Below are 24,794 nucleotides of genomic sequence, written 5' to 3'. Positions count from 1 at the left end.
TCGGCGTCCTGGATAGTGCCAGTCTGCCCCAATAAGGAAAGAAACATACCAATAACCCTCAGACCCGAGATATCAATAGAGAAGGCGATTCCTGGGAAGCACCCTTTCACCAAAGCCGCGGCCCAAGGCTAAGACCCAGGCGGCGGCAACACGCTCAACACAAACTCCTTTGGGTCATTTAGCCTCCTGGAATCCACAATGTACCCCTTGACCGCCAGCAGCAGACTCAATCTCCAGGTTGTCTCCCACAGCCGTCTCTGGTTCCCACTCCATACGAAGGACGCATAATACTCATGTATTCTTTCCATCTCGCCAACGACTCGTTGCTCAAAAGCCTTCCAGGTCATGCTCTGGTGGAATGTGGCTCAAGCACCCTAATCCACCAGTAATTCCTCATGGCATGGTTACTGCGAAGGGGAGCGTGGTCCCCTCAAAGGGGATGTCCTCCAAGTTCTCAACCGGAACCAAAATCTTCAGCTCCCTGCATCTGGGGTTCAGGTGGCGAAGGTAGCCGCACCCACTCAAATTGGAATTGGGGTAAACGTAATCTTCCGACATTGCCATACGCTCCATGCCGTTGGAAAAATTGTAGAGCGGCTCAAGATGTGACTTTGAGTCGGGGTTGAAACCAGGAGGCCCGTCCCATTCCTCTAAATACACGACGCGGTGTACGTAGATATGAAAGATGTCCTTTTGCAGGTTGACATGGTACGACTGGCCCGAGTGCAAGTGTGAACCCTATGCCGTCGGGGCCGAGACTCGCGGAATGAGCGCCGAGAGAGACGGCATGCAGAAGCCGCGCTGGCGGAGACCCGGGGGGGGGGGCGTTGTTGGAAACTTTAGTATGTCTGCTAATTGGCATGTTCCAAGCCGTATTCGTTGAGCGTTTCGTCGTCCTTGGGCCCGAATATCTCGACCGCGATGATCCGGGGTGTTTCAGAGATCACGTCGAAGATGTTGAGGACGACAACCAGAGGTAGGAGAGCAAGACTCGGGCGGTCAGGGATAGACCATTGAAGTTGACTGATTTTCACCGATGGTCAAACGTTCCATGGTGTCGGTTACGCGATCCACAGCTTTGTAAGGAGCGGATCCATGGCAACTGTTGATGTTGTCGATAATGCTGGGCGGGTTGGGCAGAATCGGCGACATCGTAGTGGTTCTGGCCTTTAAATATCGGCGAGAGGTTTCTTTCGTCACAATTGTTCCTGATTGCAAATATCATTCCGCTGGACAGCATCACTATTCTGTGGAAATGGTGAGTCAGGTGTCGTAACCTGGAAGTCATGTCGCCCAGATTCTTTGGGACCTGATCTACCCATCAACCTCATAACCCTGTAACAAGTCGGCCACGACCTGCAATGCTCAAGGTCAATGTCTTCAGATGTGACGCGAGACTTGATTGCCTGAACGCTGATCTCAGAATAGGAGAAATATGAACAGGACGATCGATAATCCAAGCTGCAGTTGCCATGTTGCGGGGGAACCGTGTCAACAACAGCACTGGCGAACCAACATGAACCCATACATCGAGAGGCTGGGTACGGAGAAGTGCTATTACACCCAGTATTTTGTTAAAGAAAGTGGCCAACAGAGCTTATTTGTCGATCAATGCCTGTTCCATAGACGGGAAACAGCTGTGGCTGACCATACTCAGTATTGAACAAGTGAATCATTTCCTTTACTCCGCAGGCCGTTCTCATTCCACAGCCCGTTCGCATTCCGCTGCCCGTTCTCAACTCCAACAAGCAGGCTCTCGCAGTCAAAAGGTAGGTATGAAAGAGCAAAGTTAACAGGAAAGCAACGCTTCTATTCAGGGTATCCCGACATTATACTTCCTACAAATCTATAAGTACAGGGTATCTCATGATGACAACTTGGTCTAACCGATCCTCGGCCCCATGCCATGATGCTGAACGCCGCTGACCATGTATCCATCAAAACCGCATGAGACGGAGGAGAAAAGAAGAAAGAGAACCAATCCCAAGCAAACACCCTATCCCAGGACAGACCGGCTTCATACGCTCAACTATGCCTCCCGCCATAAGAACCTCAAAGGAAGATTGAGGGAAAGAAGATATCTGTGTTGGAGAAGATGAGCACCCGGACTCCTGCTAAACCGACCCTTCTGCCACAGCTCAGGATGAGGAGACTAAGGGGGATAGGGACGGAGGAGAAGAAAGAGAAGGCAACCTCGAGAATCCATGCCGCCGGCAGGCGGGATCGACGAGTGCATCTAGGGCTCATCTTTGGCGGTGTTATTGGACTGTTGATGTTGCCTCCCCAGTTCTTGTGCCTGCTGCAGCAGCAGATCGAGCTGTGGCAAGATGGGGCGCACGTCGGTGAGGTGGCCGACGACTTCCGGGAGGTGGCGGCCCATCCAGCCGTTCTCGGTGGACAGGATCCGGTTACAGGCCCTCTTCACCTGGTACCGAACAGCGAGCCACAGTTCCTTCGCGTCTCCGTCGGGGGGCCCGACAATCTGCAGGTTGGGGATGTCGGACAGCACCACGGTCTCAGGGGCCAACTTCGGGACCGGAGTGCCTGGCGGGCCTTTGGGCACGAGAATGTGGAGGCTCCGAATTCCGGGGAAGAGGATCCAGAGGCGGACAATGGCGTGCTCCCGCGGATGCGAGCCCAGGTAGTACAGGTCGACGGCCACGTTCTGGATAATGTTGCGGTCGAATCCGTCGACGGTGGGCAGGCCGAAACCGTGATTGGGAGCCGAGGGGCGTGATATGGCGTCCCAGGTGCTAGGAACGCGGTCGCCGCGGAAGTAGAAGATGTCGTGGTCCGGGTCGACCCAGTAGGAATGGGCGCCAAGCTTGAGGAGTTTCTTCTTCTTAGTATAGATCTCCCGTGACAGGCTGCAGACCCGGGCGAGGGCTTTGTCGGCCGGGCTAGTGATTCCTAATCGACCTTCGACGATGTCCATGAAAATGATCTGAGGCTCGATCGCAGCCTCCCATATGTTGGCTTGGAGCTCGTATGGCAGAGCAGCGAGGGTGAGCTTCTCGGAGACGGCCGCCGTGGCACCTCTAGCACGTCTCGTTTCGGTCATGTTGACCAGCAACACAGTTGACGGGCAAGGTGAGCTAAGTAGGTCGCTAATCCCACGCCGGACAACCAAAGCCCGGCGTATGGTCGAGTTGAGTAAGGAGGTTGGTGGCCGTTTCTTATAGTTCCGCCCTGGTATGTTGGTCAGCGTGGCATATAAGAGGGATTACAGCGAAGGTGGAGTTGAAGAATATAACACGAAACACACACAAAGATAAAAACAATTGAAAAGAAAGATAAAGATGAAACCAAGATTAAGATGTAGAAGGAAAAAAGAACATACCAGAGTTCGATCGTATGACAACAGGTAAGTCGGTCTATCAACTGTACGCCCGGTGGTCGATGTCTGGTGTAGAGTCGAGTAACGCCGAGTCAAGGATGGAGTGTGGATAATCAGAAAACGGTGGGACTGGAGAAGAGTCGAGGCGAGGAGCGGAGTCAGTAACCGTTCTTCTTTATGCTTTCTCTTCATACGGAGGTTAGGTTGATGTAATCTGCTGCTCAATTTTCGTCAAAGTTATGGTCTGGATCTGGCGTGCGAACAGGCATAACATCGGATGCACCCCGCGAAGTGGTCCGCTCCGTGGGGTGTGGACGCTATGGCCACTAGCTTATTATATCTCGTGTCCTTACATATACAGTACAACCCCTGGTTTACATATTAGTGTGGAACTAAGGTAAGGTACATTCATTCATCAACTTATCTATGATACAAACCTTGAATTATTGTTTAGTACGAAACTACAAAGAGGGGTCCCCACCACTTATTGCAATATTATCCATTTCAACTGCTACTAACTCAATCTTAACCAAAGAAAATTGAGAATTGAGAAAAGTTTACAATCATCGCTCGGTCAAGCCTGTTTTTTCTGCGTCAAAATAGGCCGTTCTAGCGATTATCTAGATGTTTTGGGAGGGCCCTGGTGGTCAAAGCTCAGATGCTAATAATCATTTTCCAGGGGGGACTATACACCTCAACTGCTTTCACGTTGACTTCCTCAATTCTTACTTCCTTTTTCTCTTCTTTTCCTCTCTGTCGTTGGCTTGTCTTCCAATTCTATCTCCTCTTACTTTCTTATCTTTATCTTCTATACTTGTTTCTTTTGTCGTCTTTATTTTCTTCTTTTCTTGATTTCTATTTCTCTATTCTATGGATATCTGGAGCATGTCATATGCTACGCTAACGAACAGACTAGGCTGGACTGTAGGTTCAAATTAGTGTACCGAAACGCAGAACAGATACCTCAACCTTATCTCAACTGTGGTACCTTCAGTAATCACGGTAGCTTTGATGGAAAAATAATGCATCCAAGCCACTGCAACCTCAATCCAAGCCGTCTCCATAAACACTTGAGAGTCGGCAGATCTCAACAGCTTCTATCAAAACCTTCCTCCATTGGACGACCAATGCACAACACCATGTCGACTAGCTGCGATCCCTCAAGCACTGGCAGGCTCGGCCACGGCATGGCCATGCCTTTGATCCTGAGTAGCCTCAGTCTGATCAGACTTTCACCATGAACACCAAGACAAATTGAGAGACGTCGAGGTTGCTGTTTTCCGAGCGGTAGCTGACAGTTCCCTAGACCACATTGTTGATACATCATGACCCAGCCACTTGAAGCGCACCTGGATGGTGATCAAGGGTTTCTACAGGTTTTCGGAACCGAACAGCAATTGGTTGAACCCGGTCCATATCGCAACGGCCCGGGAAGGTTACTGACTTCAGTCGCAAGTCTTGGGCATCCACGATCGGTTTAGAATCTTTTCGCCCGGCGATCATCCTCTGCTGCAAGCACACCGCGGTGCATTGGCCGCACTCACGGTCGCTTCATGCACCATTACCTTCCTGTCAGGCTGTTTAGTGGTCTCTTCCACGATGTACCATGGCAAACCCGTCCTGCCGCTGACCCTGACGTTTATGGACTTCGAGGTCTTGACGGTTGAATGGGTGTGGTTTATTTCGTGTTGCATGATCGCCTTCGCCGGTCGGACCACAACTGGGGAAGCTGGAAGCAACATCACGAATGAATGATACACGGCGTCGACTTATCAGGGTCAACCCGGAACTCATTACTCGTATATGTCCTTTCAGTTGGTTCTCATCTACCATGAAATTTTTAAAGCTCATTAGTTCGGTCGGTTAAGTGAATTTAGCATAACTTGCTCTTGTCCTGGCACTCTAGAGGTTAACCAGAATGTGGTTGCTGTCATTGAGAATGCCGGCTGGTATTTTGTCAGCCATCCATGGAGGTGGTATGGAGAGCCCGTGAAGTTGATGAGACTCCGGATCTGGTTCGTAACCGGGGCCGGTCCCACTTCAATGCCGGCCGGTCCCGGGCTTCCCGGCATATGTGGGGTCTAGCATGAAACAAGCTCGGATTGCCCGATTATTGGATAGTGCACTCAAGCCGAAAACCAGGCTGCTTGCTGGTCGCACAAACTACGTCATAGGCCAGAGCTTGTTCGGATCACGATACCTGGATGGGATGTTTCAGGATCAACACCGCCAGCTTATACATAGTTGGACACAGAATTACACATCTCTCTCCTCTATAGTAAGGTAGTCTACTCCACTTTCTCTCTGTAACCTCACTTCTCACCATCGACCACCAGCTTGCTCCTCTTAACTTTGCATCCATTAACCATTGTCGCCTCGCGATTTAACGCCCGGCTAACTACCCACCAGTAAGCACACCCAACTCCTCAACCATCCCCCATCGTCCACATGCTCACTCTCCTGGTAATCAGTGTATCCGCGCGAACACAGGCACAAAAAGCGCCTCTACCTCGGCAACCCGCCCCAGCCAGGCCTCTGCGAAGTCCGCCGCAAAATTACTACCATCGTCCCGCCTCCTCCTCCTCCTCCCCCACCGCAGGTCATCCTCCGCCCTCGCACACCACCACCGGCCCCCGTCGTCGTCCAACCCCCACCCCCCGTCGTCGTCGTTCAACCCCCACCGCCAGCACCCAAGCCGGCCGACGACGACATAATAGACGTCATAGCAGTCGACGTCGACCCCTCCGAGACGACATCCAGCCGCAGCCGCAGCCGGAGGAGTAAGTCCCGACGACGCCGCTCCCGGTCCCGGTCCCGGTCTCGATCTCGCTCTCGCTCTCGCTCTCTCTCGCGCGACAGGGAGGTCATCATCGAGCGGGAGCGCATCGTCCCTGTTCCCGTGCGGGTGCCCGAGCCGAAGCTCGAGACGTATCGCTATGTCGAGGGGTTGCCTGCGAGGGACAGGGTGGTGGCCAGGGCGCCTAGTCCGCCGGCGGCGGCGGTGGTGGTGAGGAGGAAGGACAGGGAAGGGAGTGTGGAGAGGGTTCGGATCAAGGTTGAGGATCGGTGGGCGGAGGAGGGGAGTGAGCGCGGGGGTTATGGGCATGGGAGGGCGTATGAGAGGTATTGAATGGGAGAGATGTTCCCGCCTTTATGGCTTGGTTGTCCCGTTGTTGGGTTGGGGTAACTTGGCATGCGGCGTTCATGGGAGGGGTTTATGGTTTGATATGAGGGATGATATGTGATGGGGATATACTGCTACAATGCTGATTTACGGAACGATTTATGATGCTCCAAGTTGGTTCTGGCGGTACACAGCGGGCAATAAACGACAATGGCTTGGTTATGCGGCTAACTGCATCTTGGGGAATATACCGTTGTCAAGACTTGGTCCGGGGAGGCAATACAAGTGACCCAACTGGCAATGAGGTGCCTCTGCGGCAGCCCGATGTTTTATTCTTTCTAGCAATTCGACAAGTCGATTCTGTGCTGTGATATCGCCAACAAGCCCTCCGCAACCCAAGACTGAACCAATGATTAACACTGCTCGGCAACCCACCGCCTCCATGTACCACGCCGACACTTTACAGCCGATGCATCCCAATCGCCCTCGCAAAGTTATTGCCCACTGCGAACCGCTCCACAAAGTCGCAGAACTCGGGAAGCCGCATCAGCCGTATCTTCATGCGATCGCCCGCGTCGTATACAGCCTTGATCATCTTGGCGCTCCAGGGCTGCTCCTCGACGACGAGGACGGCACGGAGCAACGACGCCAGGTGCTGCCGCTCCTCCCAGTCCGGGTCCGCCTGCTGCGCGAGCGGGCAGTGCGAGCAGTGGTGTTCGGGCAGCGACAGGACATGTCGGGCGAGCCGGTCGACGCACTTGATCATGCTCAGCTTGAGCCGGGTCATGCCGAAGCGTTCGGCGACGTAGTACATGTTGACGAAGGTAAGGAAGGACGGCTGGTCTTCCCATAGATTGCTTGGTAGTTCTACCGAGAGTATTGGTTAGATGTCTCGTGGGACGAAGAGGGTGTGGTCTGGTTTTGTTGGACTTGCCGTTTGTGTGGAGGTATTGTAGCAGCGCGGAGAAGAGTCTCGGGCAGATGCCCATGAAGGCGCAAGGGTGGACAACAACTTGGCAGCCCTAAGTCTGCAATTAGCGAGAACGAAGAATGGGGTTAATCCCGGCCCTGACCGGCTTTGTCGTGGCCATGGCGGCCTTAATCCACGGGAATTGCGCCACCACGACGTCTCTTTTGACTGCCCAAGTGTAGCCTTCGAATTCGAGGGTGACCTCCCCGCTGGGATCGCCGTTCCAGGCCTCGTTGGTCCAGGATATTGGTTTGTCCCCAGCAGACGAGCAAGTCGCTCGGACCATGGTTGCCGACCAAGGAGGGTTAATGATGAAGTAAGAGCGTGAAAGCCGACACGACTGGGATTTTGGCGTACGACCAGATGACGGATGCAGGGTTGGGTTGCTGTATTAGATTATACAGTCAAGCCGCAGTAACAGATGTGCGTTGGCGATGCGGTATGCGATGAATGTGAGCTGGTTAGTGCTTGAGTCGATGTAACATGGTGTCGGAGGTTGAACTCAGCGTTCACCCGAGACGGAGAGATCAACTCTGTCTAGTAAGGTAAGGTATTCTCTGCTCCTGCCATAGTTTCATTTGCTTGTAAATCGACCTGCGAAGAAGGATCAAGGCTACCATCGGCTAATCGAAGAATGGAAGGCACTCGCGACTTCCCAAGGTGCTGTAGCTCAGGGTGGCTGCGGTCCATCATGGTTCCCTGTCTTCGGTCTGTACTTTGTTTTTGGATGTCGTTGTTCTTTTTCAGAGGTACTGTAAGATTCTGTTGTGTAGCTTCAGTCCTACTCTGACCTGCTCCTTCTCCAGGCCGTGGTGCTTACCCCATTACTGCAGTGTCTTTGGTAGCACGAATTTGCTCTCGCATACTCAAGGTTGGTCAGGAGCTATTGAGAGTCAACGCATGTGCTGGTTAACCACCGAGGAACTGTTACTTCGGTATGCTGGGTTCAAGGTGATTAAGTCCTGTTTGCAGGATCTGATATGGCTAGAAAATGCTGTGGAAATGGAAGCATTTGTCCGGGAACATTCAGATGGCGGATTGTTTGAGATTTGGATTACATATCGAGGGCATACTCACGTCCATGCCTGCTATTTCTTCGCTGTCTTCAGGTTCAATTCACAAAGCCTCCAAAGAGATGTCGACTCCCTTGGGTACTGGAAACTGAGGGACGTCATGGGACCCAATCTGCTCCTGTCCAGTCAGCAACTTGCCCCGAAGAGTGTACGAGAACCTAACTATTACAGTACATAACCGCGAAGTGTGAGGAGAAGTGAACCAAATCGGAGTCTTGTGCTCTGTGTTGAGTCTGTTGGATGTCTTACAATCTGAACGAGTGCTTCCACCTCACTATGTTTAAGTTCTCCTCCTCATGTTTCTGTCCTTTTTACTTCCTCCTCACTCTCTTCCTTTCCACTCTTCTATTTTGTCATTGTGTTCAAGAGTGAAAAGAGAATTCTAGGCTCGCGATTTGCTCTTGTCTTATGACACTAACGTCAGGCTCGGAACCTGGCCGTCCTCAGCGAGCCTGTTTCAACCCCCCCCCCCCCCCCCCAGCCCCAAGATGATCCCGTAGAAACCGACACCGCATTTTTGACCCTGTTATGTTTCTGTGATGACGCGGCTTCCCGTTCCTCTCGGTCTGCTAGCCGGGCGCCCCCTCCCCTCTTCCCCCCGGGCACCCCCCCTCCTCCCGGCAATCCGATGATACCAACTTTAAGGCTGTGCGACTCGAAAGGCCGAACCTCAGCGGGATCGTTTTCAAGGGCTAGGGAATGGCATTGGCGGGCATGCATGATGACAGCAGAAGGCTACACACAATGATCTCTAACAAGGTCGATCTGGATTGTGGGGAGTCAGGCCACCAGCATCAATGCGTCAGGGGTTGAACTTCGCTTGTGTGTCAAAAGCGTTAGCATCACGCCTGGTAATTGGGAGAACCCAGTATTAAGCACTTGTCGTGTGAAGCCGTTACGACTGCTGGGTGGTGTTTTGGACTTGTTCTTGCCGTCTTGACAGCATCTGCCCAACTGTTTAGATCCCCGTGTCTGAACAAGACTTGATGTGTTAGTCGACCGGCTGACCGGTCTTTCGCTGACGTCAGATTTCAGCCTAACCAGATGATCGCAGTTCAGAGACGACAAAGGCACTGCGGTTTCAACCCGGTCGACCCGGGTCGGACGCGCTGCACAGGTTTGGGTTCTTGCAGTTCTGAGGAAGGAATGCTGGCCTTCCAGGAAGACCCTGAAATTATAAACACAGCGGCATGGGGTCCACATGAAACCGTGATTCCTTTCGGCCCTGGGAATCGAGGGATGTCTCTGCGTTTCTTGGCTCGCTTGCAGCCCGACATGTCTCGGACGGCGAACGCCAAATGATTCGCTGCGTCGAGAACTTCCTTTTGTCGTCATTCACTGAACGAAAATCTTCCTTTGCTGAGGCTGTCTGGCCGGCTGGCCCCGTGTCGACCTGGACTGCAGGACATCTCTACTGTGTAGGGCGGCCGAGCTGTCTCGGGGAATTTCAGGGGCTGCCAATCGCGAAATCCAATCCAATCACAAGCCGTGGAAGACTCTTACGCCCACGCGAGGGGACCGCTCATCAGAATGCGGAGCTTTGGCCGGTGACTTGCATAGGCGCACTTCTGGCCCGTCCCTGCCAATGTGATGTTGCCATGATGGTGGGCGACTCCCGCTGACCAGCCTGATGGAACATGAAACAGTGAAAATTCATCAGGGACGACTTCCACCAAGAAACGTGAGAGGTGTCCATTTTGGGCCAATTCCACCGGCACACCGCTCTTTATCAGCCGACAGCATGTTTTCTGTTGCGACGTGTGGACGGGATGCGTGGCTTGATTGGTGGCTTGAGGAAGTGGGAGAGATGGGATTTGATGGCGTCCTCATTTCGGCTCCGCTGCGGCAGTTGCGGATCGGAGGACGGCTGGACCCCGCTGTGGTAGTGTACGGACTCAAATCGAGGAGATGTTGCTCGCTCATCAATCTCATCAGTGAGGGCCGTGTGGTGTCGAGGAGCCGAGAAAATCATTGGCTGGGAGTGTGTTTTAACGATTGGAAACCTCCACTGGGCTGTACCTTGTTGCGATTGTCTGACCCGAGATGCAGGTTTGGGGGCTTGGAAACAGTCCCGATATCACGCGCGGTGTCTTTCGAAAGGCATGTCCTCATATCTCTGCGGGTTCCTGCATGCGCATCAAACCTCATCAATCAGGAGAGGTACCCTTTTGGCTGTAATGAGCCTCCCAACTCTTCCACTGCACATTGAGAAAATCCCCAAGATGGCTCATGACTGCAACCCCTCCCTGCATGACACGATCGTTAAGGTCGTGGGGGCGACTTCCCCAGAGTGGCCCAAGCGCCTCGGGGCAATGATTGAGGTTAACAGAATGGAGTCTCCTGCGTGGAGAAGTAGTGTATATAGGTGTTTGGTAAATACTTACCTAAGTAAGATTATATTGCAGATCTCTTTGCTGATGAAAATTATTAATAAAGCAGCTCGCCATGTGGGCTTGCGCCCATCTCGAGTCTGTCAGAAGCATCAAGCCTCGGTAAGCTTGTGGAGCCGAACTTGGCCTGCAGGGCCCGCCAACCAACCTGGCGGACTGTACGGAGTATCCGAGCATCCATACGCTGCCATGGAACCTTCGATCACCTTAAAAGTGATAACAAGCTAAAGGGTATCTCGGCCCATGGAACGGCGACCTTTGATGAAAGGGCCTGGGAAATTGTTCGGTCTCAGCCCATTTCCAGGATGTTAGAAGGGTAACCATAATCATCTGATCACGTTTCTGGCTGTGGAAACTTAAGCAATATCTGGTTACCTTGCAAGGTATCAGTACCTTCAGAAAACCGTCACAATAGTGCTCGAACCCAGCAACGATACAGACAGATAGTTCGGCCGTAGGTTTCACAACGTCCAGTGTGACATCAATCCCGACATTAATAAGGGACACAATCTTTGGAATAAGGATCATTGCCCGGGCTCATATTATATGATCGGCCTTGGGATTTAGGTATCCTTGCTTAGTCGGGCAACCTCTGTGTAAGTGATGGTTCGTGTAAGTGATGGAGGGTTGGCAGCCATTCGAATTTGGAAGCGACAGCACCTGGATTCTCGTCTTGCCCCAGACTCAGTTTCAAACGGCGTTCCCGCAACCACATACACGGCTTCGCCCTCCGCCGCGCAGCTCTGGGACAGCGTGCGCCCAAAGCTTTCCCGGTTTTATGAGCATAGGTTCACCTCAGCCAGGTAATGTTAGCCACGAAGGACGATAGGCGTTGCCGGAATTCAGCTGCATGTCTGACTTTGCCTCACTTGTCCACACTGTCTTAGCGCCGTGGGCGCGTGCACTTCCTTTCTGTTTAATTAATTTAACATAACCCACCGTCTCCAGATGACCCATAATTTTTGGGCCTCCCTAAATCCTGATGCTCCGAGTTGCAACGCCTTCCTCTTCTCATCGCCGTCACGGCTGCTACAGTCTACGGCCGCTCTCCTCTTGGTGTTGGTCGCGTGGAATTGATTTCGATGCGACGTCCTAAAGGGCTGCCCAGGGATTTCGAAACCTCCGCGAGCTGTCCTGCTTAATCTCTACCCCTGTTCTCGCCCTTGATCCAGGGTCTCCGCCTCCACCAGCCTGCTGCATTGCGGATTTCCTGTCGCAGCTTCACGACCGCCTGGCTGATCACCATCGCCGCCAGCCCGCCAGCCCTTTGCGGCCCGAAACCTGCGCTCTATGGACTCTCTGTTCCAGGACAGCCCTACCATCGGGAGAACACAGGTGCTCTACGCGGCCAATAGCTCGCTGCCAACGCCGACGATCGCGGCAACCTCGAGGTACGGGTCTCATCAGTCCGTCCTTTTTTCGCAACTTCCCGGAGAGCCCAAATTCTTTGATTGGCCTCCTCCCGCTATCGTTTTCTTTTCCCTGTTTGTGACGAGTTGGGCTGTGCTTGGGACGCTGTGTCGAGTATCGTGGCTGCACAGCGTCCTGCCCGTTGACCGTTGCCAAAGAGATTAGAGATTGGCGAGACCGTCAGCACCCCACATTCTGTCTGAGCACAGCATTTGTCCAGCATCTTTGCCTGGCATCTGCGCTGTGGTGCCACGACTGAGTCGTGCCCTCGAGCCGCCGTGTCCACAACACTGATCGAAGCCTTTGCCCGGTTTAGGTCGAGACTGGTCCCCGCAAGCCCGCTTTCTATGGAAGCGTCGTCTGCCGCGGTTCCACGCATCGTCACCACCGCAGCCCCCGAGGACCGCACCTCACAGGTATCCGAGAAAACATACTACAACAGTGAATCCTCTGGTAACGCCACGCCTGAGGATAGAAGCCCTGGGTGCGTTCTTTCTCCGCTCCTTCGTGGCGAAATGGTCTTGTCGCACTCGACTGTGTAAGCGCTAACCTTCTCTCTTCCCAGACCGCCTCCGTCTCTTGGTTTTCCGAATGAAGTGCGCAGTGTTTCCGATCCCCTTGCAGCCGCGCAGCCTCCAGGGGGCCCTTCTCCCAGCCAGGCTTCAACCATGGCAGGTCCAGAAAGCGCACGGGCAGAGCCCGTGAGGAACCCCCCGAGAACTTCGTCGATAGACTCCGCTATTTCTGCCATTTCCTCGAGGTCTAGTCTCAACAAGGCGTCCGTGGACGGAGCAGCTGGGGCGACCGATATCGCAAATTTAATAAAGACGGCTGGCAGTGCCGAAGCAGTCATCCAATACTTGCTGAAGGAGAAGCAGTCTCAGTCCCAGCAGAATGCGCAGCTATGGAGGCTTGTGGACAAGCAGAGGGCTATGATTTTGGGCCTGAACAAGGACCTCGAGCGGGCTCTGAAGGACAAGGAGAAATACAGGAAAAAGCTGAAAGAGGTCCTGGACGCGTCGGGGACACCGGCCGCCCCCTCTGTATCTGCCCAGAGCGCGTCAGGAGCGACCACGAACGGTGCTGGCGCTGTTGCGTCGTCGCCGAAGGAACGTGTTCTTGACATGCCAGTTTCTCCCACGACGGTGGACTCGGACAGCCACAAACACTCGCCCATCGAAGTGTCGTTGGCCCCGTACCCCATAACACCTCCGGCGGACCAGACGACGGCCGCTGTCGCCAAGTCGACCGTCGCCGAAATGCTCGACCCTTCACACACCATGCCGAAGCCGAGTGAGCATGCACTGGATCAGTTTGACCCCGACGAGCAAGAACGGGCGACCGAAGCTGCCGCGAAACAGGCGGAGGAGATCAAGGGCATTCCCATCAACATGAACATCCCGCCCTCCCGTACCGCAACCCGCGAGCCACCACGGATGCCTCCGCCGCAACCTCCTGTTGGACTCCCAGACCGATCTTCGAAACCCGACGACGGGGCTTCCAAGTTTCCTCCTCCTCCAGCCCCTCCACCGCGCAAGCCTCCACCGGCACCTCTGCACCTAAAACATACGAAACCAAGACCCAACGTGGCTCCTGAAGAAGAGCCGGAAACCGACACTGAATATGACCACATTCTCGAGGTGGACGAAGCCAACTCTGACGATAGAAGAGGGCGCAGGAGGACACGCGAAGAGGATGAGCGGGAGCGTGAGATTCTGGCTAAAAAGGAGGCCGAGATCCGCAGTCTGTCCAAGAAAAGCAAGAAGAGCGGCAGTCGCAAGGCAGCGGAGAAAGCGGAAGCGCCTCCGAGTGAGACACCTGCCAGTCCCAGGCTGGTCCAGACGACCATGGTCATGGCCTCACGGGAGCCAGCCTCCCTTGCTGGGGTCCTGAGCGGTGCGCCCGATACGCGAGCCATTCCTCCACCGTTGTTAAGTCCGGGTCTTCCCTCGAGCCCCCGGCCAATGAACCTAAGATCTCCCGTCAACTCCCCGCCACTTTCTCCCCTGGGCGTCTCGAGCTTCCCAGGGGTACCGCTATCTCCACGGCCGCCGCGAGCGCCAATTCCCTTGCCGCCCAACACTCCCCTCCACACACCTTCACCCGCAGGAGACCCCCTGGCGCTGAAGTCGTCGAGGTCGGTGAACATCATAAAGCAAGGAGACGGTACGCCAAGTCCAACAAAGTCCAGCAACGACAGCCCGGTAGAGCGGACCAGGATATTCAAGGGGTTCGTGACGGACGAGTATCCCGACTTGCTGCTTCCGCCAAACGCGCTTCCGTCGATTGATATCAAGGTTGCCTCCTCTCGCATGAAGCCTTCGAGAGCCAGCTTGATCTCTCTGACGCAGCTGGAAGAAGATCCGGTCTTCACTCTGGCTGTGTATTCAAGAGCCGATGGCGGAGAGCTTTGGCGAATCGAAAAGGATTCTGCGTCGCTTGCAAAGCTGGATCAACGGCTGAAGCAGTGTCCCGCATTCACTGCGAAGACGCCGGATCGGTCGCTTTTCAGTGGTCATGCACCAGCAAAGCTCGACGCCCGGCGCATTGCCCTCAACCAATACCTGGATGAGTTGCTCAATACACCGCTGGACAACGCCACGGCACTTGAGCTCTGCAAGTATCTGTCCACCGGCACGTTGCCGCCCAACGCTGATGAGACCGGTAGCTCGACTGGAGATTCCAACCACGAATCACAGAAAGTCGGCCCAGGTGGACGTCCATTTCGGAACGGCTACCTAACGAAGCGGGGCAAGAATTTCGGAGGATGGAAGGCCCGCTACTTTGTCCTCGACGGTCCGCTCCTGAAGTATTATGAGACGCCCGGTGGAGCGCATTTGGGCACCATCAAGCTGCAAAGGGCCCAGATTGGGAAGCAGGCTCAGCACCCCAACGATGGGACGTCAACCCAGGGCGGTGCGGCGGACGAGGGTGATAACCAGTATCGCCACGCCTTCTTGATTCTCGAGCCCAAGAAGAAGGACCCCAACAGCGTGACGAAGCACGTGTTGTGCGCCGAGAGCGACAAGGAGCGCGATCAATGGGTTGACGCCCTGCTTCGTTGGATCGATTACCGGGATCCGGATGACGAGGAACCTGCTAAGAAGGATAACGCGCATGACCGGCATGGCGAGCGTGGCCACGCAAAAAAGAAGGGGCATGGTCAGTCGAAACAGCAGCAGGCGCCCAGTGCGGACGAGAATCTGATTGGCGTGAACTACGAAGCCACCAAGCAAGGCGACGCTCCCCAAGGGCTGCCTGGGAAGGGCAAGCAGTCCGGGCATCAAGATCACGAGTCGACACACAGCCAGTCGACGACATCTTCGTACACCATCTCCGCGCCGCGCGATCCCCAGGTCATCTCTCACTCGGAGTCGTGGGGCAGCAAGCTTGGCATGGGGCTCACGCCACCCACGCAGGAAGAAAAGAAGGCGAGGAAGCGCAGCTTCTTTGGCTTCGGCCCAAAGACCAGGACGTCGAGCGACGGCCAGGACTCGCTCTTTGGAAGCGAGAGTGGAAACTCGCTGCCTACCAACCTGTACCAAGGTCCCGTTCGACAGGCCTTCGGGGCGACGTTAGCCGAGGCTGTCCGCTACAACGCGCCTACGGACGTGAAGGTGCCACTACCTGCGGTCGTCTACAGGTGCATCCAGTACCTTGAAGCGAAGAACGCTATCCTTGAGGAGGGCATTTTCCGTCTCAGCGGATCAAACCTGGTGATCAAGCAACTGCGGGAACGATTCAACAACGAGGGTGACATCAACCTGCTCACTGATGGTCAGTACCACGACATCCACGCCGTCGCCTCGCTGCTCAAGATGTACCTTCGTGAGCTGCCGAGTACCATCTTGACCAACGACTTGCGCACGCAGTTCATCACTGTCACGGAGATGACGGACCACAAGGAGAAGATGACAGCGCTCGCCGAGCTCGTGGAGCGTCTGCCGCAGGCCAATGCCGCGTTGTTGAAGTACCTGATTGCCTTCTTGATCAAGATCATCGACCACTCGGATGTCAACAAAATGACGGTGCGCAACGTTGGCATCGTCTTCTCCCCGACGCTCAACATACCCGCGCCGGTTTTTGCCATGTTCCTGCAAAACTACGAAGCCATCTTTGGAATCGACCCTGGCGAGTACGAGCTTCCCGTGACGGAGCCAGAGTTCCCGCAAGAACGCCGCCCATCGCTTCCGACGTCATTCCAGGAACGCCGGCCGTCAGATGGTAGGCCGTCAGATGGGCGCCCGTCCACGTCCCACAGCGACTCCCCTCACAGGCAGCGCCTGATGGAGGCCTTGGAGGCGCAGGGTAACCGAAGCACGCCGACCCCGCCGCCGATGACGATGCAGCAGATGGCACAGATGAACGCGGCGACGCTCCATTCTCGGAGCACGCCGACACCGCCGCCGCAGCGGCAGATGATGAATTACGACTCGCCGGGCCACAGCCACATGAGGCCGGCTTACGAGGGCGGCTATGATCCCAATCATGTACACCACATGGCCGGACACAACAACAAGCCCAGCCCCGGCGGGTACGACAGGCCGCTGTACGAAAACGGACTGACGCCGGCGCCGGCATACGATCAGCCGTACAGGAACCGGCGCGAAAGCGTCATGTTCATGGGCACGCTCAGCCAGCAGCCGTCCAAGAGCCGACTGCGGGAGGAGGCGCAGTACTAGAGCCGCTGTCTCCTCCGTTTCTCTTTTCTTCTCTTTTCTTACCCTTTTGGCTGTGATTCGAAAGCCGTTTGGAGAGGCGCACTCGCTCAGCATCGCACACAATTGCATACGACAAATTCGGCTTCTGATGTTGAACTCTTGTTGTTCCTTTCATCTAGCAAAGATACCATTCCATCGCTTCCAGAGATTGTTTGCCTTTTTAGGCTCTCTCCTTTCTTTCGTTGGGCTTTGGGGTTGTTGCACTCCCCGCTGCTACCTACTCCTAACATGGTACCCAACCACGGCCTGTGTACGATTTGTATTGAGCGAGGGAGCGAGCTATTCTACGACGCCAGTATGTATGTATGTGCACGGGAGAAGAGGATGTTTTTTGCAGGATTGTGTCATGTCGTGTCATGTCATGGATACTCAGGGCATATGGCCATGGTTGCCCTGCTTTGTTTTGACTTCACGTTTCGGTTGGCTGTCTGGGTTTGTGGTTCAGCCTTCCATGTTACGCATTCACTGTTTCGTTCGTCCATTTCTAACGGCTCTGATTTTGAGCCAGCCGGTTGATTCTGCAGTGTTGTGAAGGAGATACCACCTACCAAGTTCGTTATTGAGGGGGGACGGGAACTGAGAGAGAAGGGAATGTATAGGTACATATAAGGACGTCCGTCAATGTTTAATATTGGTCATCTTACATGTCGTCACGACGATTGTGGTATGGAGACAACGCCCATTTGGAACTTGTGTGGTTTCTGAGCCATGGATTCTTGACATGCTGTTACTGTTTGGTTGTACAATACAATAGTGTCAGCGGAGGGGAGGGAGTTCTGATTAGAAGATGCAGGAGATTTAGTGGAGATTTAGTCGGCAGGATCAAATCACGGCTGCACAAGGAATTCAGAAAACGGGGAGGTAATAGATTGGCACGCAGTCAACGCATTTCCATTGCATTAAAATGTGTTGTCTGGTTGCCGACCACGGGTGTGGACCAGGAGACGACCGATACGGCGATTCGATCCCAGTTGTGAGCTTCCAGGCCCTTTGAGGAGGCCCCTGTTGCTGTGTTGCCATGAGCATGCAGTGGCGCTGAACAGCATGATCCGGAGAGTTGTGAATGACAGTGAGCCATGGTACATTGTCATCAAGTGCTCTTTCCTTCAACGAAGAGTGCAGAAGGAAGCCACGGCTAGGGAGGTCGCCGACCCTCGGGACTTGGCTCACACGGACCGGCCGGATGGGTCGGCGGTTTGTAACGGAACAAGCCTTCTGAGGGCAGATGGAGCTCTTAATGTGGGGCAATCGGCTAGGTATGCTGACCCAATCAGAAGCCCCTGTTGCTGACGTCGGAAGTCAAGCGGCGCCGACATCTCATCACCAACAACCCCCATGATCGGAAGTCGGCCATCACCATCACCGGCACCCGACAATCCGAGGAAAGGGTGGCCGATTTGCAAATGGCGCGCTTGGATACCAGCATACTGAACCCGACGCTCCGCAACGCCGCGGTATCGGCACCACAAGACACATCTACAAACCTGCAGCAGCGCTCAATTGCGTCATGGCAGTCCCAGCCACAGCAGCTGCCATCGCCGTCGTCGCGAGTACCCGCAACCACCTCCCAAGCCCATCATGACCAGACCTCATCGAACCTCGCTTCAGCGCCAGCCTTCTCCCCGCAATCCACCAACTCCTCCTCTACCATTACTCTGGACGCATCTGTCCGTCAACAACGAGAGAAACTACCCGCGCTGTACCCTGCTCCGGCCTCGCTAACACCCCCAGACGACAACCGCCGTCCCGACCAAAGCCACGGGCAGCAGCACAGCAACAACAATCACGACGTTGTCGACGACGCCGACGCCGACGCTGACGGGGCATCGCCGGGCACGCTAGCACAGGCGGGACCATCGTCAGACCCGAAAAAGCCCCGCGCCTGTGAGTCGTGCCGCGCGCTCAAGGTCCGCTGCGATTTTCCGGCGGATCCGGCGGACCCGGCCGCCGCCGCGGCGCTGCCGTGCCGCCGGTGCGCCAAGACCAAGCGTAAGTGCGTCGTCACGCAGCCGACGCGCAAGCGGCAGCGCAAAACGGACACGCGCGTGGCCGAGCTGGAGAAGAAGATCGATGCCTTGACGGCGAGCTTGGTTGCGAGTAGGGGCGCCGCGGCTGCGGCTGCGGCTGCTGTTATGGGGCCCGGGGCTGGTAGTCCTACTACCCCTGCTGTGGCTGGCACGGGTGGTAGGAGTGGAAGTGGGAGCAGGAACTGGGAGAGGGAGAATGAGGGCGACGGTGAAGGCGAAGGTGCCAGGTATGTCGCCCCGCTTCCACCTTCTTCTGCTAGGCCTGGCCCAGGTGTCAGTCCTGGTCCACCGTCCCTGGTCCGCCCGATGGTGGATGCCGGTGTGATTGCGAATGCGTATCCGGCGGGGAAGAAGAGGAAGCTCGACGAAAGGGCGGAGGCGGGCTCTTCATCTTCTGCTGCAGTTGCTGGCCGTGCGCGGGACACTGCGCCGAGTTTGAACCCCTGCCCTGGCGGAGAGGTTGCAAAGGAGCAGCTGCCTCCGGATATGATTGAGAGGGGCCTGCTGACGATGGCGCAAGCCAGCGAGCTTCTCGCGCGCTACACGAACAAGATGTGCCCCCATCTTCCCGCCGTTGTGTTCCCGTCCTGCATGACGGCCGCCGAGCTCAGGGCGTCGAAACCCGTTTTGTTTTTGGCTGTCATCACTGCTGCATCGGGCGAGATGCCGGCCCTGCAACAGATCCTTACCAAGGAGCTGATGCAGGTGCTTGCCGACAGAATCATTGTCCGCGGGAATAAGAGCCTTGAGCTTGTGCAGGCCGTCCAAGTGGCGGTTATATGGTACTGGCCACCTGATCGCTTCGAAGAACTCAAGTTTTACCAACTGGTGCACATCGCTGCCGTCATGGCCATCGAGCTAGGGCTGGGACGGAAGACGCCGGCCTGGGGCGGGTTTAAGAGACATATCGGGCATGCCTGGCGCGACCATCCTCTCCGCAAGCATCCGCCGCCGGATCCGACTTCTGTCGAGGCCCGCCGGGCATGGTTGACGTGCTACTTCATGGCAACGAACACTGCCATCGCGCTGCATCGTCCAAATCTGATCCGCTGGACGCCCTTTGTTACCGAGTCCATGGATGTACTAAAGACGTCGCCCGACGCCGCGCCCACGGATAAGTATCTGTGCCATCTCGTGTGGACGCACAAGCTGGCCGAGGATATCGCGATCCAGTTCTCGATGGACGATCCGGCGTCGACCCCTAACCTTGCGGAACCTAGGACACAGCATGTCCTGAAAGGGTTTGAGCGCGAGCTGGAAAGATACCGCGAGTCAATTCCGAATGAGTTGCAGAAGCGTAAGGGACCACCCAAAACCCCATGGTTCTTCAACCCGTGATAAAGCGGTGATGAGTATATGAGGGCTGACATGGCTTCTCCAGCAACGCTCCAGATGAGTCTCAATGTCATAAGCCTGTATATGCACGAAGTCACCATCCAGGGCGACCCCTCCGACGATTGCAGGCTGGGCGTCACCGACTCCCCGTTTGGCTACGATATACCGCTGTCGGCACCGCACATCAGCGCCTTGTCAGCATGTCTCGAGGCCATTGACGGCATCATTGGAGTGTTCATATCCCTCGACGTCCCCACCGTGCGCTGCCTGCCCGGGTTCAATCTTGTTCGAGTTGCATATGCTATCGTCGTACTGATCAAGATTTACTTTGCGGCATCGTCGCCCAAGAGCGACCTGGGGAACATTATCAGCAAGGATGAGATGAAAGTCGAACAGTATCTGGACAACCTCCTCGATAAGTTCCGCGCCGCAGCCGCCGAAGGAAGAAGTCGGCCAGCCGCCAGGTTTCTTGTTGTTTTAGTCATGATACGGAGTTGGTTCCATAAGCAGAAACGGTACCAGAACGGCGACGCCAAGCAAGGTGCGAACCCCCAAACCACAGAGACCGCCCCGTCTCACCCTCGCCAGTCCGGAGAACGGGGCGGCTCTACTCCGGTCCCGCAACAGATGCAGCCGCAACAACCAGGTTACCCAGCCACGGCCAACACGCCGTTACATCTTCTATCCGAGGTCGCAACAAACAAATCCGCTGCGCCCAGCCGGAGTGGCACTCGGCCATCAACCTCCCTTCAAAGCACCGCCACCGATACATGGCTCAGCAGGCCGCCACAGCTCATGTACGACCCCGTCACCAACTCGGCCACACCGTCCACCAGCGCCGCCGCCAACAACAACGCAGCCTCGTCCTTCATGGCCGGCGGCGTACCCGCAACCCCGCAGCAATCCCAAGCGCTGGCAAACGTGCTGGCACAGGCGGAGAACGATATGATGGCGTCGAACCTGCCGTTTCCCTGGTGGGACAACGCTTTCCAGGCTGTCTCGGACATGGACTACACCTCGAGTATCTTTGGGGACGGGTTCGCGCAGGCCATGGACCTGACGTTTGGCGGGTTCATGGAGGGCGGGTTCGGCAGCGCGGACGGCAGTGCGATGCAGGAGCAGGGGTGGTTCCCGTCTGTCGCGGTCGGGATGGATGCGGACCTTGGGGACGGTGCCACGGCCGAGGTGAGTGCTGCGGGCGGGTTTGGATTTTAGGATTGTGAGTCTTGGGAATCGAGGTGATAGCTTTGTTTGGTTACTATGATGAATTGGCTAATGTAGTTGGAAAAGGAGTTCTAGGCGGAGGGAGTTGAAGGAGATCATGTCATGTTTGGGGATCAGACACCCCTGCTCCGCTTCCTCTTCCTGTTCGGGTAAGGTGTTAATAAGAACTTCTCCGTTCCCTTCCATCAGCGACTTTTTTCACCTTTCCCAATGACGCACCATGCGTGCCGACATTTCAAAGCATGACGAGCATAGATGTATACGGTGGGAGGTGTAAGTTTCTGGTGGGACATCACGAGAGTTTGTCCTCCATCAACCTCCAACCATCCTAGAAGGTATGTACCGTTTCCAGTGCAGCTTTTTCACCATTCTTAACTCACCACTTATGTACAGGTGAGCCTTCCCACGCCTCCCAAGCCACATCTCCAACACTGGTTCGGTTCGTCCAATCATGGCATATGGATTACCGAAGAGGCCACCAGCTCTGTGGACAGGCGCAGACGCGACGCATCGCCGGGCCGCAGAGACTCCGAGTCGTTTGACAAAGTACACTATGAAATGGAGATAGAGAGAGCAGGATCACCAACGATAAGGTCGGGCCTTGCCTCTTCAAGATTCCGAAGTCCCATACGCTGTACGAGACCTTCGAGCACCCTCAAGCGAAGAGGCAAGCCGGCAGTGGAACCAAAGATGCCTGAATATGACAGGATTGTGCCGAGAGCAGGCCACGGTAAACGGCAACAAGACAGCGGCAATGACAATGGCAAGCGTGATGGCAGATATTAGATGTGGCTGGTGCTGGCAGAAGTGGTAGGGAAAGAACATGGCAACCCCATCAACCAGACTCCCTTTGCCGTCCACCCGTATGCCTATTCCGTCTGTACGGGTATGAACCCCTCATCAAGTGACCACCCGCGTTTTGTCTCCCACTCAACTCTGGCCCAGGGACACCCACACCGAGTGACATGGATACTGTGCCATGTCCCAGCCTCAACACAAAGCAAAGAAACCCGATTACTCGGAATCGATCCCGCCAATCACCAATGGCCAACGATAAGACCGCGGAACTGTGCAGGTCACCTGGACAGGGCACGGTCATGATACAAAGATAACTAAGATAATCCTTCTTCAACAGCAAGTTGGGCAATATAGACACAAAACCGGGAGTTGCGGACACTGAGGAAGAGGAATGGGAGGGCCAAAGGGTCATATGCATTCTCAGTGCGTGAATTGGAGTAGATCCCCGCTCAAGGCTTGAGAGTTCTGTGACGAGTGACTCTTGACAAAGGCCTCCATACTGTCCAAAGATAAACCCATCAAGCCGTACTTCCCATGTCAAACCCCGGTCCGTGACTTGCATGTCATTAACAGGAGGCAGTAAACAGTCCTAGGCCCAAACACAACCTGGAAAACTCAGCCTTAATCGTACACTCTGTGATGGTACCAACTGGGTAACACGATAGAAAAATCCCATACATACCAACCAAATGTGCCCTTCTCGCTACTGGAGAATATTCCCCTTTGCCTTGCTCGTAAAGGACATACAGTTAGCCGTAGCCTGTGACAGCCTGGTAATTCCCGAACCCATTCCGCTCGCGTAAATGAATATGCCATGTTACCTTATTTTCGCCGCAAAAGAAGTGCCACATTTGGGACCCCCGAAACTCCGTTGCTAGCTGTGCTTTAGTCTCTCGCCTTTTCCGTCGGTCCTTTGGTGGGGAAAACCAGCTCGCTCAATAGAGCCCCAATCCAGACAGAGAGGAAGAGCGCCGGCCAAAAACTCGTGGAGCAAAAGAAGACAACCTTCCGAGTTCCCCCAACACCCCAGTGAAACGCCGCAAAAGTTTCCCATATTATCATGTGAAATGATAGCCTCGTCTCAAACAGACGGGAAGCTGAGAACGTAGTGAATGCACACATGCATACAAGGAATAGTAGCCATGGGACGGGTTGCCGCGGTCAACACGGCTTAGTCCATATAGAAATCGCCCTTCAGGATCCTCTCTTGGAAGGGATCGGGCTTCTGGGGAGCCCGTGGTTTGGGGGGTTGGGCAGGAGGAGCTGGCATATCCGAGAAGGACTTGGCTCGGTCATGGCGAGGGCTGACGGGAGCTGGGGCCGGAGCAGCAGCCCGGGGAGGAGAGCCGCCCAGGCCGGAGGCGAGCGAGAAGGAGGGCCGCGGGCCGGCGGCGACGGTGCTCTCGGCGCGAGACCTAAGCTGCTCGGACCAGTTGAAACCTTGGTCTGGCCGGGCAGAAGGGGAGCACAAGTCAGAAGGGATTCTGGACTGGTTTGCAGTGCTTGCCTGTGAAGCAATCTTGCCCCACGTGTAGCTGCCAACGCTAGCCGAGGGGAGCGGCGGCGTCGGCGGACTACCGCGGGCCATGCTGGTGCGGCGGATCGGCTGGGGTGGCCTACCGTTGGTGCCAGGGCTAGTGGGCCCTCGCACGCCTCGAATCGGTTGGGTTGCGCCGAAGCTCATCCGGCGGTTGACGGCCGAGGCTGGCGCGGTGCGAGGACTCTCGTCATCCTCAATGGCGTTCTCGTCAATCGAGTCCGAGTTCGTCGACAGGCTGGCACGGCGCAAGAGCGTCGAGGTGGTCGTGGGAGAGGTGCCCGAAAGGCCAAGCGTGGTAACAGACAGTCTTCGCCGTTGGTCGTTCATGGCAGCGGTGGCCAAGGGAGTGGGGAAGGGTGCCGTCGGGGGTTGGGAAAGCGAGTTAGCACGGAAGAGGTTGGTGAAGGCGCTCGAGGTGATGGAGCCGCGCCGCTGGCGAGCCATGTCGTTGGCAGCTGGGTTTCCGTTGTCTGAAGACATTGTGAAGAGGAGGAGGATGGAATGTCTGCGAGAATTGCACGCTTATATCTTTGGATGTCTCAAACAATGCCGGCCGCAAGCGAGGAATGGCGCTAGAAAAACCGGTGCAGAGCCGCAAACTCGTATGTTTTGTGAGGTGGTATCGTTCCGGGTGCGTGTCTCGGTGAGCTCAGGGATGGAGAAACTGAAACAATCAAATGACGAAATGAGGTGGGGGATCGAACGATGATGAGGGTAGTGTAATGCAGGCGGCCCCGGGCGGTTGATTTTCTTTGTCAAACGGCCTTGGGCTTCCAGCGAGAAATGCGATCGGCAGCCACTCGTTCGATTGAAAGGACCAGTGTGCTTGGATGTCGGACAGAGAC

The 24,794-nt window shown here is 55.3% G+C and overlaps 6 protein-coding genes across 6 annotated transcripts; 3 read left to right on the top strand and 3 right to left on the bottom strand.

Moving 5' to 3' along the window:
- Positions 1-128: 128 nt before the first annotated feature.
- N657DRAFT_652511 (uncharacterized protein) lies at positions 129-3,061 on the bottom strand (the record flags this gene model as incomplete). Its single annotated transcript, XM_062794305.1, has 3 exons — positions 129-206; positions 250-267; positions 2,339-3,061. 3 exons carry the CDS (start codon positions 3,059-3,061, stop codon positions 129-131), a joined length of 819 nt encoding a protein of 272 aa, XP_062652736.1.
- A 2,519-nt stretch (positions 3,062-5,580) lies between these two features.
- On the top strand, positions 5,581-6,799 carry N657DRAFT_686403 (uncharacterized protein). Its single transcript, XM_062796828.1, has 2 exons — positions 5,581-5,745; positions 5,809-6,799. Coding segments are annotated over exons 1-2 (660 nt in total). The 5' UTR covers positions 5,581-5,744; the 3' UTR covers positions 6,468-6,799.
- A 77-nt stretch (positions 6,800-6,876) lies between these two features.
- Positions 6,877-8,155, bottom strand: N657DRAFT_48269 (uncharacterized protein). Its single transcript, XM_062787581.1, has 3 exons — positions 7,535-8,155; positions 7,396-7,483; positions 6,877-7,328 (listed from the first exon to the last, which is right to left on the bottom strand). Exons 1-3 carry the CDS (start codon positions 7,715-7,717, stop codon positions 6,922-6,924), a joined length of 678 nt encoding a protein of 225 aa, XP_062652734.1. The 5' UTR covers positions 7,718-8,155; the 3' UTR covers positions 6,877-6,921.
- Positions 8,156-9,986: 1,831 nt separating this feature from the next.
- Positions 9,987-10,800, top strand: N657DRAFT_48232 (uncharacterized protein). Its single transcript, XM_062787578.1, has one exon. It carries the CDS (start codon positions 10,135-10,137, stop codon positions 10,711-10,713), a length of 579 nt encoding a protein of 192 aa, XP_062652733.1. The 5' UTR covers positions 9,987-10,134; the 3' UTR covers positions 10,714-10,800.
- A 2,136-nt stretch (positions 10,801-12,936) lies between these two features.
- Positions 12,937-21,721, top strand: N657DRAFT_608884 (uncharacterized protein). Its single transcript, XM_062790283.1, has 5 exons — positions 12,937-13,395; positions 13,594-16,979; positions 18,449-19,283; positions 19,548-20,349; positions 20,434-21,721. Exons 1-5 carry the CDS (start codon positions 12,973-12,975, stop codon positions 21,600-21,602), a joined length of 6,615 nt encoding a protein of 2,204 aa, XP_062652732.1. The 5' UTR covers positions 12,937-12,972; the 3' UTR covers positions 21,603-21,721.
- A 1,859-nt stretch (positions 21,722-23,580) lies between these two features.
- N657DRAFT_668088 (uncharacterized protein) lies at positions 23,581-24,429 on the bottom strand (the record flags this gene model as incomplete). The annotated part of the gene is made up of 1 exon (XM_062795432.1): positions 23,581-24,429. The coding sequence occupies one exon, from the start codon at positions 24,427-24,429 to the stop codon at positions 23,581-23,583; it is 849 nt and encodes a 282-aa protein (XP_062652731.1).
- Positions 24,430-24,794: the final 365 nt, after the last annotated feature.

This window comes from Parathielavia appendiculata (genome assembly GCF_033297405.1).
Source record: "Parathielavia appendiculata strain CBS 731.68 unplaced genomic scaffold N657scaffold_1, whole genome shotgun sequence".
Classification (NCBI taxonomy): domain Eukaryota; kingdom Fungi; phylum Ascomycota; class Sordariomycetes; order Sordariales; family Chaetomiaceae; genus Parathielavia; species Parathielavia appendiculata.
The sequence above is the reverse complement of the archived record's forward strand: the minus strand, read 5'-3'. Positions and strand labels throughout refer to the sequence as shown.